Source organism: Anthonomus grandis, chromosome 22 (genome assembly GCF_022605725.1).
Source record: "Anthonomus grandis grandis chromosome 22, icAntGran1.3, whole genome shotgun sequence".
Classification (NCBI taxonomy): domain Eukaryota; kingdom Metazoa; phylum Arthropoda; class Insecta; order Coleoptera; family Curculionidae; genus Anthonomus; species Anthonomus grandis.
The window spans coordinates 22,824,400-22,845,075 of NC_065567.1; the positions used below are offsets into that span (position 1 = coordinate 22,824,400).

Consider the following 20,676-nt stretch of genomic DNA (forward strand, 5'->3'; position numbering starts at 1 on the left):
TATATTATGTATGTCATTTTAAGTATTTGCTCTTCAGGAAAATTAAATAATAAATGTATCAAACTACAACATTGTTTTATTTTCATTTCGAAATTAGTGATAGGTATGCAGTACACTATTATTAATTGATTTTTATCCTGATAAATATCTAATACTTACACTTAATCTAAAAGACCCTTTTTTCTATCAGTAATTTTTTAATTAGGCGTTCGCTTTAAATATTACGAATAAATAATAAAATTATCAGATTTCTTGTTAAATGAGATTTGATTTCCCGCCTTAATTTGGCCACGCCTTTCTGCCATTCTGATTGGTCCAATTAGGCAAATCAAACTGCCAAGTTAGTTACAACAGTTTCCGTGGCAAAGCGAGAGAACGCTAGTTGATTTGACAGAAGAATTTCTTGAATCAGTTTGTATGCAACCACCACTTCTCTATACTTTTGTGTTTTGTGGGTCACACTGTCATAATTCAAGCATAATGAAAAATATGATTTTTTTGATCTTTTGACTATAAAGCCTCATTTAATTTATGTTTCTCAATACTCGATATTATCTGAAATCATTTTCAGAAACTTCGAGGGTGAGTAATATTCGATATTCAAAACGTCTAGGTTAATATTTATTACGAATTTACGTAAAATTTTGGTACTCACTAATTAATTAAACAATTTGTTCTAAAAATGACCAAACATTTATTATAAAACACTTAAAATACAAAAAAATAAATAAATACTACATTTCTATAACTTAATTTTAAATTAGTATTTACAAAAAAAACAACAGAAATCCACGTACATGGCAAAGGTTGAGCAATTTTTAATGTCCCATTATAATTTAAAATTTAACTGCTTTCGTTATCAAGACTGTTCTCCTCAGGTTTCTCATTAATTTCCACCTTTTTCATATCGCCATCCTTCTTATAGTACAAGGCAATATTGCTAGTATCTAAAAGTTGTAATGTTTCCTCATCATCAGTTTTATCCTCAGCCTTTTCCTCCTCTATATTATTGCTCTTAGGAGCTTCTACTCTCACTTCTCTGATTTCCGACGCTTGCTCATGAGAATTATCTAAATTACTTAAAGTTTCATTAACTGAGTAGTTACTCCTCTCCACACTGGGTTGAAGTATAATTGGATATTGCGCATTCTGTCCTTGTTTCCCTGGCTGCTCAATAGCTTGCAGAATTGATTGCAACAACCCCTCGTTCAATACTTGGGTATGTGACACTTGACCAGTACCACCATCAGCAGATTGAATCTGCAAAGTGTAACTTCCTAAATTCCCTTGCAAAGGAATATTATTTAAATCAATCGATTGAGACTCGACTAATTCACTGTTAGGACCGAAGCTCGCAGCTACTGATTTACCATAATCCTTTCCATGAGCCTCTTCAGTACTTTCAACAGCAGAATTGACCTTTGATTCAGATTTTATTGATGAACTGTGAGCTAAATCTGATACGCCATACTGCAATGAAATCTGAGGTTGAGATGAGCTGTAAGAAGACTGTCCGTGAGAGTTAGCAATGTTTGTTGTTAAGCTAGAAAGCGACGAAGTATAGCTATCAGCCGATGGCACCCCATAAGATAATGAAGGAACTTGAAGCTGTTGCTTATTATAGCAATCTAGTTGAGCAGAAGAACTTTTTCCTTCAGTTAAATCAATAGAAACTGAAGGATGCGAATAGTCTAGTTCCACAATATCTCCTCCTCCAGCAGCTGGAAGACTATAGCTGCCATCCACAGTACCTAGTGGAACATTGTAGCTTGTTAAAGGTAATGCATTTGCTCCATCTATATGGAATTGTTGCAGGTTAAGCCCAGCAGTTGAAGAGCCATGGGCCACATTTTGGAATGATATGGCACCATGAGTACTTGGAACACCATACGAGTTAATAGGGGGCACAGGAGGAGCTGGCGGTAAGTAGGAGTTGCCAAATCCTTTTCCAGAACCCTTGGATCCCTTATAACTGCTTGTGTATAAAGGTGTGCCATATTGAGTAGTTGGTGGTGCCCCATAAACTCCACTTGGAGGAACTAAACCAATTGCATCTGCATGCGATGACGAAGCAAAACCTCCTTTTATACTTTGTGATGATGAACTGAAACTGTTAAAACTGTGGCCAGCAGAAACTGACCCACTTGCTTGAGGAGGTCCGTATGTGTTGGAGAGCTGTAGAGTACTACCACTATCATGTCCTTGAGGGCTGATGTTATACTCAATGCTTTTAATTGCTTGCACGTCAGCACCTTGTCCTAAACCAATTGATGAAAGATCAATATTAAGGCTGTGACTGCTACTGGAGTGAGAGCTGGATCCTGAATTATGAGCTTCATCTCCGGAAGAAGCGACGATTCCTCCAGATCCAGTTACTGTTCCCAGTGGTGCACCATATGAATCACTTATACCTTTAGAGCCGGAATTTAGTGGTACACCATATGAATTACTTAAGCCACCAGGTTGCTCTAATACACTTGGCCCTTGACTTAGATCTAAGGTTACTGGAGGCGCACCATAGCTAGTACTGACGTGACCATTTCCGGAAAGTGGTGGTGGAGATAAATCATGGTATCCAGATCCATCTCCAGTAACATGATGAATTTCCTCAGGTCGCTTCGATACTAAGCCAGGGATTGGTTGCCAGCCATCATATTTGATATCCGGGGGAGTTGGAGGTGCTGGTGCTCCAGGGTGAGGAGGCTTAGGGTTTGCTGAAGGTTGTGGAGGACCATATCCTGCTGTAGACTCTGGGAAAACTTTTTCAGGAACGCCATATTGGCTGGACAAGCCGGTATTTGGTACTCCATACTGAACTGATAACGAGAGGGTTGGCTTAGGTGGTAAAACGGGAGCTCCATATTGGTGGTTTAAACTCGATACTCCTGAATACAAGTTCGATAAAGAATTGGTTGAGAATGTATTTAGAAGGCTGCTTGTGTATAAGTTGTTAAAATTATTTGAATTCAGGTTGCCTTTAAAGTTGAACTTGTTAAAGTTAAAGTTGTCTTTATATATTGGTGGGCCATAGATGGGTTTTGGGGGGCGTAATCCAAAATTTTTAGGAGGGAACTTGTGGAATTTTGGAGGTTTGTTCGGGACTCCATAGGAGTTTTTCGGAGGTCCGTATAAAGGCTTTGGTGGTATAAAGTTTGAGAATTGATTAAATGTAAACGGTGGTGCCCCATATTTTACTGGATGTGGTGGACCATATCCTTTGCCAGGTAAAGGGTTAACTTGTGGCACTCCATAAGTGTTTCCTAGAGTTGGCGGGCCATATAGTGAAGGTGGTGGTGGTGGAATGTCTGGAGGGGGAGCTGGATACACGAAATTATTAGAGGGAGCATTTGGCACCCCATAAACCGGCACCGGCAGATTAGAGCCCAAAGAAGGGATCCCATAAGTGTCACTTATAGCAGGTGCTTCTCTTCGATTGGTCGTCTCTGAACTCTCTGCTACTAAGTCTGTCGCATCAGGTTTCTTCTCGTTTTCTTTAGTTTCGGTTGCAGATGGTTTTTCTGACTCCTCCACCGCTTTTGTTTGACCAGTATTGACAACAGCAGCAACATGTTGCAATGCCAAGCACGCTGACAGGAGTGCAACAAATATCTGAAATAAAACAAGAAACACGTGTTAGGCTTATATATTTTTAATGAACTGAAATCCTTGATTTCTAGTCCAACCTGTCTGCTGCTAATTGTGCTGACGGCATTGGCATCGAAATCGCCATTGAAAATGAAAAGAAAGTTGACCCTGACTGTGAAAGCAAATGTGTTTACAGGTATCTCTCTCGACTGCTGCTGCTGCGGCGGATGCTTGATTAATATTAATAGATTCTTTTCGAGGATGATGATGGAACATCCGAATGTTTGGCAATATTGTTTTAAGAATCGATTTAAAAAGGAAAGTATTACGCTCTTGCGGTTTTTGTGGGCATTGTCTTCCGATTGTTTTTACAGCATTTACCAGAAACGTAAACTGCGCCCTTTTTTTATAAACGATAAAGAAGTTTTTTGCTTATTTTATTGACAATGTATACACCAATGTTATAAAACTTTTCGGTTTTATGGTTTTTGGCGCCCGAAATGTTTATAAAAAACAGAGAGAAAAAAGAGAAATGGCTAATATGTGCCGATAATTACAATTTAAGTTTTCATTTTGATTTCGACATGTGTTCTGGACACAAGCGCAAAAAATAAAAACAAAGCAACTTTTTCATAGATTTTTGGCGCCCAACATTTGGATAAATATGTACCAATATATACCGATGAATATAATTTGAGTCTTTATGCGGATATATAGTTTGGACACATTAATGCAAAAAAGAAAAAAATATTTTTTGCCTGGATTATTAATGCCCAACGAGAAAGCAGAACAAAGAGAAATGGTCTATCTGTACAGATGACTATGATTTAAGTTTTCATTTCGACATGTAAATTCGACACAGTAATGCAAAGAAAATAAATCATTTTCACGGCATTATCGGCGCCCAGCATGTGAGTTAAAAAAAACCACAGAAAAAAGAGAAATGGCCAATTTGTACCGATTAATATAATTCAAGTATTTATTTCGACATGGATTGTGGACAGTAATAAAATAAAAATGTTTGCATGGATTTTTGACGCCCAAGATGTAGGTTAAAAAAACAGAGGAAAAGAAATAGTCAATCTGTATAGATGAATATAATTTAAATGTTTATTTCGACTTGGATTTTGGACACAGTAATGCAAAAAAACGACCAATTTTTGCATGGATTTTTGGCGCCCAACATGTGGGTTCAAAAAAAACCAGAAAAAATTGAAATGGAAAATCAAATAAAAAAAATTATAACAGACGCACATTGTCTTAATTATATGTTTAATCCTTTGCATGTTTTTCAATACGTCCTCCCCAAAAATAGAAAAAAGATAAACGTGTTATAACATTTTTTTTTAATGGGCAATCTGTATACAAACATTATTGATTTTTTTAAAATATTTACAGTTTTTTGGCGCCCAACGTGTGGGCCAAAAAACAAAGATAACCAATTCGTATAGATGAAAATAAGACAAATGGGGCATCATTTGTTTTACATAATGTAGATATTTAAGAAAGCTTACACCTAAAAATTATTCTGTTTCGTACTAACATGAGGGCTACTATCTACACATTTCCTGGTGTTAGTACACGCAAATATTAACATATTTTCCAATTTCGTACCAGATTAGGCCCATTACGCCAATGGGTATGGCTTCCTTAACATGCCCACATATTTTCCAAGATAAAGAGTAAAAAATTAAGTTCAAACTGTTGCGCGACATGCAACGCCACTTTCTTTGATTGAGAGAATGGTTTTGTGGTCGTCTGGAAAACATTTACATTTTTATTTGTATTTACAATTTGCTTCTAGGTAAATGTTCATGAATAGGTAAAGGCTTGCTAATGGCCTTAAGATAGGGAGCTATGATAATAACGGTTTGTTCTAATCAATACTAAGCGGTGTTGGGGTCGACGATTATTTCTAAAAAAAAATTATTTACAGGGTGTTTAAATAGTAACAGAAGCTGTCATGAAAAATATGATATTTTTGATCCTCAAACTACAAAGCCTCATCTAATTTATTTTTCCACAATACTGTATGTTATCTGAAATAAATAACAGAAAATTCAGATACAGTGTTGACTTACGAAACATCTAGGAATAATTATTATGAATTTCAACGTAAATACGACAGTTTTACTATTGAAAAACCAGAGTGTTACACCATAAAAATAACATTATTCCCTCATTTATTTATTTTTATTTGAATTTAGAATAAAATTTGGGCGTGGCGTTAAAAGAGTACTTTCAAATTTAGTACAGAAATTTTATTGTTATATTTAAATAGTCTCACAAAATTCCCCATTTTTGCCCCTGAAAAACAGCTGAAATTTGGTTTAAAAAAAAGTAACTGAAAAAACAAAATTAATAGACCATTCTTAGGCGTTTAATCCCTAAAACACCAAAAAATTCCCAAAAAACAACCCATTATGATTAATTTAATTTAATTTCATGCTTAAGCGGTATTTTTTAGTAAAACCAAAAATTAACGATCAAAAAGGGGAAAATTAAACAAAAACCTCGCATAAGCCCGATTTGATTGGCCAACTTGAACAGATAATAAAACATCGTTAATTTGTCCCCCTTGTTCGCCCCCCTGCCCCCGCAACATCATTTACACCTCATCAATTAAAACGTTGTTATAGGCTGGTAGGCTGAATTGTCCAAATATTGCAGTGCTTTATTTTTTGGCCAGTCCACATGAGCATGTAATTTATTTGCGCTATTTGTAAATCTAATAAATTTATTTCGTTAATTCGGCGCAAGTTAATGCCCAAATAGATGATCAAAAGGGCTAATCGATTGTACACTTCGCCACAATGGCGGCCTTTCAAAATAAAAACCAGATTATCCGTTAATTGATGTTATAGTGTTTTAATTTAAGGGCCTTTGTGACTATTATTAATCACGATTCGGTCACTATAGTTCACTGAACACGACGTGTAATCCGAGTTATGTCACTGGGAAAAATGAAAAATATAATCACAATATTACGAAAATAAGTCACCAACCTGTTGTGACCACATGGCAAGGGATTAATCCAAAAGAAAGTCACAAAATCACTAAACTACATTTAACACGTGTGACTAGCAGAGATGTTTTTTGAAAAATATCTCGCACCTGAGGTATAGGTGGAATATATAGATTCACTTTACAATATTCGCATCGAGATGAGTATCCCCCACCTAATGAAGGATGTAGTCATAAGAAACAGAAGGTTAAAACATTTTACCTCAGATCATTTTAAGCGGACATAAGAGAGAAAGTAGGATAATGAAAGTAGTCGAGCCATACCCATTCGGTCTACCCAGTTCGTACATAAGTATCACAAGAGATGTCCATAAAATAAACAACGCACCGTATTGAAATTATTCTGAATTTCAGGTGGCTTATTACGAATTTATTGCGAAAAATCAATGACTATTATATATTGTTTAAAGAAATTTTGAATACAATGAATGACCAGTCACAATTTTCACTTTAAAATAACGAGTTTTTACTCCAATGATTTCTTAACTTTAAACACATTATTCAGTGTGTTTTAAAATAGGACACTAATTGTATTTATTATCAAATCATCAAATTGCGTTCATGTTTTCTTAATCTTCCTTGTTTCTCATTATGGAAATTTTCATCACCTTTCTAGGTTTTTTTTATTATATATATCGGTCATACGACTGTCTAAAAATTTATTTATCTATAATTTATTTATTTTTTATTATATGAATACTAAGGAATTATTTATAAGTCTATTATTATTATTAATCATTAAATTTTTTTTCCCACTAATAAGTTTTAAGGGTTTTATTTATTATAGTTCATTAACATCAAAAAACTACAAGTTTGGTCCAAGTCTCGAACTTATATTACGATTAATTATTACTTGGTAACACGTGTTTCGCCCCTAAAGGCATCATCAGACCTGATCAATAGTTTCAAAAAATTACGACGTGCACTACTCTTTAATATTGTAGAATTTAGAAACTGTTGATCAGGTCTGATGGGGACTTTGACCAAATTTGTAGTTTTTTGTAAAAAGTAATCTATTGAAGAAAAAAGGACGAATAATTTCAATTTATTTAATTTTTTTTTTCCTTTTTTAAGTTTAAATTAATATTTTTAATGTGGTTTCTGCTGGAAAAAATTCAAATATTTAATAATATTAAAATTAAAAAAAAAAAATTAAAAAGCTTGATGGTTTATAGTAAGATAAGAAAGAATAAATCTACAAAAATTCTAAAAAGAAAATGAGAATGTACATAAAATTTATAGAAAAAACAAAAATTTTTTTTTTTAATTCTGTAGTATTTTTATGCATATTATACTCCACACATATTATACTCATTAATTTATAAAATAAAATTTTGGTTTTCCTATTAATAATGGAAGTTTCTCAGAATATTTCAATTATTCATACCAGGAAATATTTTCGGATTAAACCAAAATTTTAATGATTTCATTAATTTTGTAATTAATGAACTCATTAAAATTTTTCACACTAATAATTAATCATTTTTTTTAAGGTAAATTTTTGAGGAATAAAACTTAGCATTTTATATTTATTGGTCCAACACATTTTTGTTATTCATTTATTGAAATTTATATTTAAAATTCCAATTGTTTTATTTTTTTAATGATGTTTTGGTTAAAAAAAATATACTATTTATGAAAAAATAAATTAAAAAAAAATATATACAGGGTGTCCCATTAGTGCGATAACGAACGATAGCTCCTTATACAGTGATACAAAAAAAAATTTATACGAAATTACTTTACTATCTAAGGTGCATAACATAAAAATATTTTTGGATAAACAGGGTGATTCATAAATGTGATATGATACACAACTTTTTAAATTTAAATGGAACACCCTATATTTGATTGCATTTTTGGATTGCTTTAAAAATTCTGCATACCTTTTATCAAGCATCGTCTATACCAAAACTTACCCGTTTGTGAGATATTTAATATTTTATTCTCATCGTCTCCACAAAAACAAAAATAATTCACTCATTTGGGATCCTACAAGCCAAATCTTTTGTAGGTTGTTAGTGCATACTTACACTTACTTTATGGTCCTATGAGAATTTGATAATATTCTACAGGGTGTTCGCAATACTCTATCCAAAACCGAAAAATGTAAACAACCATATCTTATTTTTTTCAAATGGAACGATCCATATTTTTTTATCTTAAAATGTTCACAATGTGATAAGCTTTCTTGTTTGCATGTCCTATACCTATCTGTAATAGTTATCGAGTTTTTTACACTTTTTCCTAATTTCGCCCTTAAAATCCACAATAGTCGCGTTTTAATTTAAAAGAAGTTTGCTTAGTCGGCCATGGAAATAACAATTGCACAAAAATCAAGCAATTACTTTGACAGAAGATCTAGTGTTGTCAGTTTATCACTAAAGCGAAATATTTTTGCATTAAAAATGAATTTTTCGAAAGAGGATATGGTGAAAATGATTTACTGTTTGGGTGCAAGTGAGAAAAATTGTTTACTGGCAAGCAGAGTTTATGCACAGAGATATCCGGATGCGGAACGACATCCAAATCGATTGGCATTTGAAAGACTAAAGGAGAGATTTGAAAGAACTGGAAATTTAAATGTAGAAAATTTCATCCATATCACGTACAGCTTGTACAAGAATTAAGCGATCAAGATTTTGCTAATCGCCGAAACTTTTGCCGCTGGGCTTTGCAACAAATCCAACTGCAACAGGACTTTTTTGACTTCGTGTTGTTCACTGATGAAGCGACATTCCATAAAAATGAATTTGTAAACCGACACAACTTCCATTATTACAACGATGTAAATCCAAGGCATGTGATACCACTGGATCATCAACATAGATGGTCACTTAATGTATGGGCTGGTATCATTGGGATAAATCTTCATGGACCATATTTCTTTGAACGGTCAGAACTTTCTACATTTTTTTGCAAAATAAATTCGAAGAAGAGCTGGATAATTTACCGTTACAAACAGTAAGACGAATGTGGCTACAATTAGATGGAGCGCCTCCTCATTTTAGCTGTGTTGTGAGGGCCCATCTAAATGACCATTTTCGAGATAAATGGATTGGCAGGAGAGGACCAGTTGCTTGGCCGGCCAGATCTCCTGACCTCACAAAACTCAATTTTTTCTTGTTAGGGTTTGTGAAAAATCGGGTTTATCAAAGGCCTGTTACCACCAAAAACGACATGAAGCAAAGAATTTATTTTCTGTACATTTTGGTATCATTAAATTTGTTATAATTTAATAAAATGCCAAATTTAAAAATGCTTTTCAATCCGTTCCATTTACTATTTTTAAAGTTTAAGGTTTAATAAATTGTTTTTTTCAAACGTCTTTAAACGTTTAGCAAAAAATTTATCAGATAATCAAATTCTCATAGGACCATAAAGTAAGTGTAAGTATGCACTAACAACCTACAAAAGATTTGGCGTATAGGATCCCAAATGGGTGAATTATTTTTGTTTTTGTGGAGACGTGCAAACGTCGATTTTTTGATAAAATATTAAATATCTCACAAACGGGTAAGTTTTGGTATAGACGATGCTTGATAAAAGGTATGCAGAATTTTTAAAGCAATCCAAAAATGCAATAAAATATAGGGTGTTCCATTTAAATTTAAAAAATTGTGTATCATATCACATTTATGAATCACCCTGTATATCCAAAAATATTTTTATGTTATGCACCTTAGACAGTAAAGTAACTTTGTATAAAAAATTTTTTCGTCATCGTCCGTTATCGCACTAATGGGACACCCTGTATAGTAGGAAAACTTGAAAAATACAAAAAAAAAATTATAGAAAATAATAGAAAAACATTTTTATTTTTTAAGAGATTACTGAAAAAATGTGTTTTATCGCATATGTGATTGCCTGCTTTTATTTTTATTCTTAAGGCTTGATTTTCATCATGTTTTATTGTTTTTTTTTAATATTTACAGTTTTACACTTTGATTTAATTTAATATTAATTTTATTTTTACAATGTTCCCTATTTTTATTTTAGTTTTATTTTTTATCTAAGATATAAAACATAGAAAGCCATAAACTGTAATAAAGGAACATTTATAGGTAAAAAGTAAGTTGTGTACCGAGCTGTTTGGAGTCGTTTACAGTAAATTAAAAATAGAACACAATACGCACACAAATTAAAAATAACATAGAAACTAAATATTCCCTATTTTAATCTGTTTTATTTTTTATCTAAGATATAAAAAATAAAACTCATTAAAATAGGTAAAATTAATAAAACATAATTTACTGTAAACGACTCCAAACAGCTCGGTGCACAAACTTACTTTTTACCTATAAATGTTCCTTTATTACAGTTTATGACTTTCTATTTACATTAGTTTAATTTTAGTCTTTATTATGTTAATAACAACTAAGACTAAATTTATATATATTTTTTTAACGAAATCTTTAAAATTTACCCTTATAATTAATTATTAATAAATTCAGGTGAATTTTTAGTAAAGCCTAAATTCTTTTTTCATTTAATTTTTCTAAGTTTGTTTAATATTTGTTTATTTAGGACAAAATAAAAAAAAATTATAGTAACATGGAAAAGACAGAAAATATATTTTTTTCCTATAGTGACTTTTTCGCCCTCAAATTTGAGACACCCTGTACATTAATAAATATTTGGTTGTATTTATATTAAAAGCACACACAATACACTTTTATTACTTTATAAACTAAATTTCTTTAAATTCCGATTAATAATACACATATCGTAGAAAGTTTTCAGACTATCTGTTGAATTTAAATAAATATATATATTTTTTTTAAATTTTGTATGCAAGTGTTTTGCTATCGACAAAAACTAATTTTTAAATCTATTATATAGAAAAGCGCTTTCGTCAAATTCCAATCCAATCCAAAAATATCTTCTTTTAATAAACTCTTCATTTATTCTCCCTATGTTTCTTTCACACCATTTATAGGGTTAACAAAATAATCCTTTCAAAAATAAAACTCACCCATTCCTTTCTTTGTGCTTCATTTTAAATAGATCCAAATATATGTATCTTTAAGCCTTTGTATAGCTTTAGTAAGTTTTCTTTATTTTCTTTTAGCCAATCTCTTGGATAGAAGCATTAAGAAATTAATTCTTTTACAGTTTACATGGGAAATTCAATTTAATTTTATTAAATATTTACGCTATGCGACTCGTATATATTAAGCTGCATACATACATTAATATTATTATTATGCAATAATAATTGTTATTATATGACTATGAAAGTTTTCTATTTTCATTTGAAAAATGAATATTAATATACCGTGCTCGCATATTTATTTTTCATTTAAATAAACAAGGTAAACACACATTTTAGCAATTTTAATTTAAACAAAACAGTACAGGAATATTTATCATTTTTAGGTGTATTTTGTGTTGAATAAATTACTATAAAAAAAAGGATTTTACGGCTATAAACAAACAAAATGAAAATTAGTGTTTTTAATAGATATATTAAATAAATTTAAAGCAAAATACCAAATAAATATATACTATTTACTTTATGTTATAACTTTTGTTTTTGTCGTTTTAATATGTGGTGTGTATATACAGAACCATATACGGTACAAGGCATATTTATGAGCTAAAAAAACCAATAAATATACAAATATTATAATCGGACTTTTGGTAAAAACTAATGCTACTGCCTCGATATAATTTTGGTAATTATTTCGCGTATATAATTAATGTACCAAACTACTAAACGGAAAATTAAACATGCTTTTATAATAATTAACTAATAAGTGTATATTATACCATAACAATTTCCAAGCATTTTATTTAGTAATAATTCATGTAATTTTCATAATGTAGGCTTGATGTATTCATTTTGTGCTCCCAATATTAATTATTTTTATTCATGTGAAACTATTTCACCCATATAATTTGAATTCCAGTTTAACTACTACGAATTTTAATTAACAAATTCATCCATTAATTAAATAGATTAAACATAAACTGGCGCACAATTATATCGTAATATAAAACTATTTTTTTTTAATTTCATAACGACTAAATTTAATATTTCTTTGCAAAAATTATTGAATAAACCATTTTTTTGAAGTATATAAATTATCCATGCTCACAGACTCGTAGAATTAAGATAATTTAAAAAATATTTTATTTTTTAAAATCTTCTTTTTGCATTCGTTTGTATAAAAAAAAAAATTATAAGCTAAAAATGAAATACAATTTATTCGTATTTACAGTAATCTTTATTGAAATTTTCTGTTTGAGGTTTAATATATAAATGACTTGCAACTTGTTTGCAACCGTTAAAAATAACGTTCATTTTTAATTTTCTTTTCCTAATGAATTATGATTTTTCGCCTTTTAAATGAAAGACATATATTTACAGCAAAGTAATCATCATGTTCAGTCACTTATAATTTATTGATAATTTATCCTTTCTTTTTAAAATAATAACCAGAAAAGGGAACAAACAAGATAAATAATTACTCAAAAAAAAATCATGACACTGTTTACGCAGGAGGAAATAACAGTCTGACACCAAAGTTTCTAGTAATTTAGCGGACACACACATACACCCGAATTCTCGTTATTTTCTTATAATCATCCTCCGCTGCAGCAGAAATTAATCTTCTTTTGTTTAGACAAGACTACGTTATTCCTAAACACCCTTTTTACTCGGCGCTGTTTGTTGTAGCCCTTAGTCTTTGCCCTATTCTTTCGCAGAAAGGGACAGAGCAAAGCTAATTTAAAGATTTTAATATTTATTCTTTCTTCTCGGAATTTATAGGGGTTTGTTAGTATAGTAAATGGGAAAAGTTGTATTGTCTTTTTCTTCAAACAAGTTAACCCAGAGATTTGCTAAAACCCCAATCAATTCACTTGTTTAACACAAATGTTTGCACACATTTCTGCCCCAGTACAACTCATTTGAAATTTAAACCTAAGTTTCTTTTAAGCTTATTTATGTGCTCTGGGATGCACTACTGTCACTAACAACCAGAAGCAAAGATTTTTCTATATTTTTTAATAGAAATATTCAAAATTGCCGCCAAAACAAGCCAAGGAAAAGGAAGGAGGAGATAAGTTACCACCAATCAGTTACCACATTCCCATGCGCAGTCAATGAATTTACGTTATGGAGTTGCACGAGGACCATCTTGATGTTGACTTCTTTCAAATAAAAAAGGCAATTTATTAACAGAACTTGTTTGTTATATTTGCTATATATTAAGTATTTTTAGAAATATTTAATAATTATTAAATTATTTAATATAAAACATTTTAAAATAACAAAATAGCTTCTTTGTCTTTTGGTTTGTATTATATAGTGTTATGAGAGTTTAAAAGTCCCGCCATTAAGGCAACTCATTCAATCAACGACGGGAGAGGGGAGTGTAAGTTTGTACCAATCAGATTCTAAATTCCTATGCGCAGTGACCGAATTTATGTTATGGAGTTGCTACGATAACTGTATAACAATATATTATATATATGGATATAATAACAAAATCATTTAAAAATTTATTAAATTTAAGAATGCAACACGCCAAATTAGATATACAGAGGGACATTTAATTATGCATTTACTGAAGTTCTGTCAATCACCTCCTCACCTCCAGCTAACCTCACTTTAATATGTCAAATGGAAACCCCCATCGTGTCATACATCATAGTAAGGAGCGTAAAATTCTCTATTCAACGGTACCAAAAAAATGAAATCGGTAAATGTGTAAGCAAATAGTTAGCGAAAATGTCTAGAAATAATGAATATTTTATTTACGTCAAACTTTGGTTTGTCAAATGGCTACCCCATGGTGTGATACATTATTTTAAAGGGCATCCATTATGCTATCAATGGTTGTAAAAAAAAATAAAATTGATTGACCAAATAATAATTTAATATATAATTATAATTATTTTTAAATATATATTTTATAATTGTTATTATTTTATTTATTTTTAATATTGTATACATTTGTATATATTAAAGAGAATATAATTATACTTATATTTTCTTATAATCAATATTAAGGAACAAGGAAGAAACTGTATTCTGTGAAATTGTACTCAATAATAATATAAGGCTTTAAAACTCCCGCCATTCAGGCAGGTAACCCAATCAAAACAACCAGATCGATGAGGAGATGGAGAGTTTAAATTTCCACCAATCAGATTCCAAATTCTCTTGCGCAGTGACCGAATTTATGTCATGGAGTTGCTGCGATGACCATTTATGTTTGTTTATATACTAGAAATGGTTTTGGAACAGAATATAATAATTACTTGAATTTATCAATGTTATATCATGTATTTAAGATTTAAATAAAACTTTATTTGCCATCAGATATACAATTATTACTGAAACTTAAGAGTTTATCTAACACTCAGAACTTATAAGTTTATCTGAACGGCAATAGAAGCAAGTGAATTAAACACACTGACGCGGGGAAGAAAGGTTTTTTGGTTAAATAGAATCGCTTTAATCCTTCTTCCCATTGTATGAGTTTTCAATTCTTGAATCAATCAACTTATTTCCACTCTCAGTAGTTTAAGTGTAATATGTTTTGAGAAACTAATATCAGTTTTCTATGAGTGTGATTATTAAAAATCTATTATATTTAAAGATGAAAGTTGTCTTTTTATTTTCTAATCGGCATTTTTATCATGCTTGCTAATTTTAATTATGCATAAGAGTTTCTTAATCATCAAGATTAAAAAAAAAAACTAACAAAGTTTAATATCCTGTAAAATTGTACTTCATAATGATATAGGTCTTTAAAATTCCCGCCCTTCAGGAGATTGATCCATTCAAAACAACTAAATCAACAAGGAGAGGGGAGGCTTAAATTTCTAACAATCAGATTCCAAATTCCCATGCGCAGTGACTGAATTTATGTCATGGAGTTGCCGCGATGACCGTTAATGCTCGTTTATATGCAAGGGGCGGACTTGGGATAGAATATAATTCAAGAACTAATTACTTGACTATATCAATGGTATATTATATATTTATTTATTTGTTTATTGCTTTAATTATTTAGATAGACTAAGTAATCTAATAACAGGAATGCACAAAATATCTTAGTGAATTAAAATACAAGTAAGCGCTTTGACAATTGTTACACTTTCACTAAACCTAACAAATATAACCGGAAATAAACCCAGCTAACTTATTTATTTAAATCTTTACTATCATAAAAAAAATATTTAAAAAAATTTACTATTTGTCTAAAATTATTAAAACTACGGACGCATCTGAGCAAAGGAGAGCTTCTATATATTAAAGCGGAAATTTAGTATATTTACAAACTGGTATTGTACTGTATTGTAATAAACGGGTATAACGACGAAATAATTTAAAAACGTATTATATCTTAAAATGAAAGTTGTGTTTCTTTTATAATTGGTTTTTTTTTCTATAATGTTAACTAATTTTAATTATACATAAAAGTTTCCTAATAACTAAGATTAAAAAATAAACCAACAAAGGTTATTATCCTGTAAAATTGTACTTCATAATGATAAGAGACTTTGAAATTCCCGCCTTTCAGGAGATTGATTTAATCAAAACAACCAGACCAACGGTGAGAGGTGGAGTTTAAACTTCCACCAATCAGATTTTATGTTCGCATGCTCAGTCAACGAATTCATGTCTTGGAGTTGAACGATAACCACCATTTATATTCGTTTACATGCTATGCTGTTAAAACGGGCCAGGGGTCGATTTTGGACATAATATAATTAAAGCATTAATAATTTAAAGGATATTAAACTGGGAAAAAAAATTTACTTTTTTGTTAATATATCGAAACTGTTGTTTAATGCGATAAAAAAAAATATCGTGTAGGTTTGAGGCCTTAATAATCATATATTAGGTTTTTTATTTGTGCTATCATTTTTGCGTCAAAGCTGCCAGACAATCAAGGTAAAAAAATTTATCTGCACACATATTTATAGAAAATTAAATTCCCTACAAAAAAAACTGTCTTTGAAAATGTTTGCCATTTCCGCATGACGAGCCGTTTCTGAATAATCAGGCTTTAAATATTGCTATATTTTTAACAAAACAAATAAATATACGGAGAAGAACAATATAGACTCTTAAAAAGAATTTAATACAGTACAAAAAGGGTCTTTTAACGTTTTTACATAAAATCACTCTTTCAAAAGTTATTTACAATTTAGGTTAAAGGAAAAATTAAATTATTGTTTTCTTGGTTGCTGAACCATTTTTTTTCCATTGAGTGAAACAAACTGATATTTTATCATTTTGTCAATCCTACCAGATAAAGTATCTTAATATAGATAAAATGTGCAGATAATTTTTTTTACGTCGATAGTTTAAAAATATAAAGTAGTTTTTTTGGCGCAGTCTAAGGGATATACATTGATTTATTAAACTTCGAAAAGACCATTCTGACAATATAAAGGGTAAATTTTCATAATTTATGTTCTCCAGCAAGTATGTGACCTTATTATAATATACCCAAAAGTTACCAATAAAGTTACTTTGGAAACTTGAAACTTAGCTGCAATGACGGTTTCCATAGTTTAGCCAAAAGGGATCGTTTAGTCCACTGAAAACGATTTCAGTGGCTATATATGCCACATAGTTTCCCTGGGAAAATTTATCCGCCACGTGAAAGTGTAATTTCGAAATAAATATATATAGAGGGCAATTTTAAAATAAAAAATAACATTAAGAAGGTTAAACTTTATCTAAAGATGGTAGCCAGCAGGGCCTAATCCATCCCTTTACGGTCGCTTGTGGTGGTTATTTGTTAGTTTCTGCGGTATAAGGTCAACAAGGGTAGAAATTTAAGTTCTTGCATAGTTTCATTAATCAAAGCCATCGGGCTACGGGCTACGGGTTACATTCAGCGTCTGCGATCCGTGACACTCTAATTCACAAATTAATACATAATCCTACGCTGGCTCAATCACTTTCCCGCTTGCTTTACGACATCATATTTGCCAGCGAGCGATGATAAATGATCCTTTTTGGCAAAAACTTTCTGTTAATTATTGTTCCTGTTTATCTGTTGGGGCCATGATTGAGCTTTTTTTTCATGTCGGCTGTAGCATCCTTTTAGAAAATGCTCATTTAGTTTGCTCGTCGACGTTTAGGTAGTGAAAAATTACTCATTTTAGTACTTTGTTTTAAAAATTTAAATAAGTTTTAAAAAATTTAAAATATTGTTGATTCATCGCTTAGGCAAATCAATGACATCAAAACAATCTTAATACCACTTAGAAATACACAAATAATTAAAGATTGAATTATAATTAACTACTAATTATCATGAATATACTTTTCTGGTAATCGGGTGTACTGCGATTTTTTACAACCGTTACCCATGCGACATATTGCACATATTAAAATAATAAGAATTTAGCTTTATATAAGTTCAAAGCAATAATCAGCTAAGCACGTCTATGACAGTGAACCCTCCAAATATCATATCACTGCGGCAAGTTGTGCATTTAAAACACGATTCTTCACATTTAATAAACGTGTACACCGAAAAAAATGTGTAAGAATAAATGCTACTATTGGAGCAATTTTCTTTATAAAAAAAGGTACAAATAGGGACGGTAATAAATTATTAAAACAATCTTTATAAAATTATAATTGAAATGTCCTTAAAATTGTGATTGAAAGTGTTGCAATTTGATAATAAATTACATACAATATATCGAAAAATCAAAATTTAAAGTAGTTATTGTAACCACTTTTCGGTAGTAGCTTTTAGGCAATATTATAAGCTCAATGAGATTTTTTTTGAGTAAAATTTATGTAGCTAAAATACGGGTGAATAAATGATGAGTTTAAGAGGTACATACAAATAAAACGTCCTATTGGTTATAAATATTGCTGTTTATATAAGGTACATTTAATTGGACTATACGCTGTAGGCCATTTTGAAGATGATGAAATGTATTTATTTTAAAAACCATAGAAATGTTTAAAATTTATGAATAAATCAATCAAGTTTTAATTAATTTTATCAGTAATTTACAGATTCCAGCGACATAATAATAACACAAAAATTGTGGATAAGGATCCGTCTTAAAAAAGTCTAGTTCATAACGATCCTCATGTTTTCCAAGTTATCTTGGAAACCTAAAATTTTCTATGGTATCTCTGCATAACTTTATGCTCATGTGACTGTTTTTCTATCTGCTATAGTTTCCCAATCATCAAATTGGGCCACGCCGTATGTTAGACCAAATTTTTTCACAAAAAAAATACTAGCACGTACATAAGTAAAGAAATTATTTTATACTAAATTTGAGAATCAGAAAAAGATTAGATCAAATGTTTAAAAAATTGAATTCAAGAAAAATAGTAATACTTAAACATATTAAGAAAAATATACAGAATATTTTAATATAGAAAACCTAATGTAAGTCGAATATTTGTATAAAATCCCGAAAAGTCTATTCATTTCTTGACTTTTATGAAATTTTTTACAAAAATTCACGATGAGCTTATGCGGTCAAAAGTCACGAGAACGGGAACCACATAACCGCAAAACACAAAAATATAAAGAATTGGTGGTTGCATAGAAACCGATAGAAATTTCTATGACAGTTTTGGTAGCGACCTCCCGCTTGACAACGGAAGCTATTACATCTAATTTGACAGTTGTACATTTATGCTTCGTTAATTTGACCAATCAGGATGGCAGAAAGGCTAAACTAAGGCGGTAAAATCAAATTTCATTTGATAAGAAATCTCATTAGTCCTTTTTAGTCGCAATATCTAAAGAGCACCATTTAAAAAAGTTTTTTTATAAAAAATCATTTTTACCAGTAAATTTTTTGAGAAAAATATGTATCGAATTTATACACATTAAATTTAAAAAAATGCAGCCTGTTTCTTAAAAATTGTAGGATCTTGCACGTGTAGTGAGAATTAAAATATATATGTTGTTAAGGAAACCGAAAAAATTACTAGTTTTGAAGCTTTTTCTAAAAATAGTTAATTAATTCTGGACAAGGACTAAGAGTAGACTTAATCTATTAAAAGCAATAACTCTCTCAATTACTTTCACACATTTCCTGATTTCGTTGTAGCAGAAAATGCGACTCACTATTGGGCTATTTACCACTCGACGAGCTTAGAATACTGTCAGATTTACTTTGATATGCCGATAGGATTTCTTGCTACATGTAAGATAAAATTTGCTACATTTGTAAAAAAAAAGGGCGACGCAACATTGTAGTAAAAAATACAATGTTACGTCAAAGCCATTTTTTACAGTATAGGTGAGCACTCTTATATGATTAGGCAGGTCATTCCACATTCGAATACTTAAATATACAAATGATTTTTAACAGTTGAAGTCTTCATACGGATTGTCAGTAGGTAAGGGTTTCTATACTCTATTTCAGAAGTGTATAGAGCAATAAACTGGGGAATTCCGTTCTGTTTGGCTACATTTCGTGGTAGTTCATAGGCGCAGGTACTTATAATATTTATGAATTTAATTTTCACGGATTAAATGCCTTTATTTTGAAAGAGATTAAATACTAAATAAATAATTTTAATCCTTTTGTATAGGTACCTATCTTTTAACGCTTTGTAATATGCAAAAATGGGGTCAGGTAATATATATTACCTACCATATTTTAAACGTTAGTATTCACTGCTACGCTGTAGTGTAATCACAATATTATTATCCCAATATTTAAAAAATGGAGGTATTCAGTCCAACGAAAAGATGTACTAAAAATTCTCCACTATCGCTGAGTGAAAAAGTTATTATTTTAAATGTACATGATTGCATAAAACACGATTACCCTAGTTTTACTGTGCAAGAAATTATTGAAAAATATTCTCGAATGAGTGGAATTGGAAAGTCCACCATTTTCAAATTGTTGCGGGAAAGAAAAGTAGCAGGTCAAGTGAAATCCCCCAAGCAAAAGCCAGGACGACCTACAAAAATTCTTGATGAAAATGCTAAATGTATAATTCGAAGAAAAGTTTACTCTTTTTATTTTAAAAAGGAAATACCCACCCTAGACAAAATTTTAATGGAGCTTGGCCGAGATGACAGTATTCCGTTGATAAGT

At 30.7% G+C, this 20,676-nt stretch overlaps 1 protein-coding gene across 1 annotated transcript; it reads right to left on the reverse strand.

Moving 5' to 3' along the window:
- Positions 1-670: 670 nt before the first annotated feature.
- LOC126748954 (uncharacterized) lies at positions 671-6,753 on the reverse strand. The gene is made up of 2 exons (XM_050458507.1): positions 6,591-6,753; positions 671-3,609 (listed from the first exon to the last, which is right to left on the reverse strand). The coding sequence occupies exons 1-2, from the start codon at positions 6,603-6,605 to the stop codon at positions 844-846; spliced, it is 2,781 nt and encodes a 926-aa protein (XP_050314464.1). The 5' UTR covers positions 6,606-6,753; the 3' UTR covers positions 671-843.
- Positions 6,754-20,676: the final 13,923 nt, after the last annotated feature.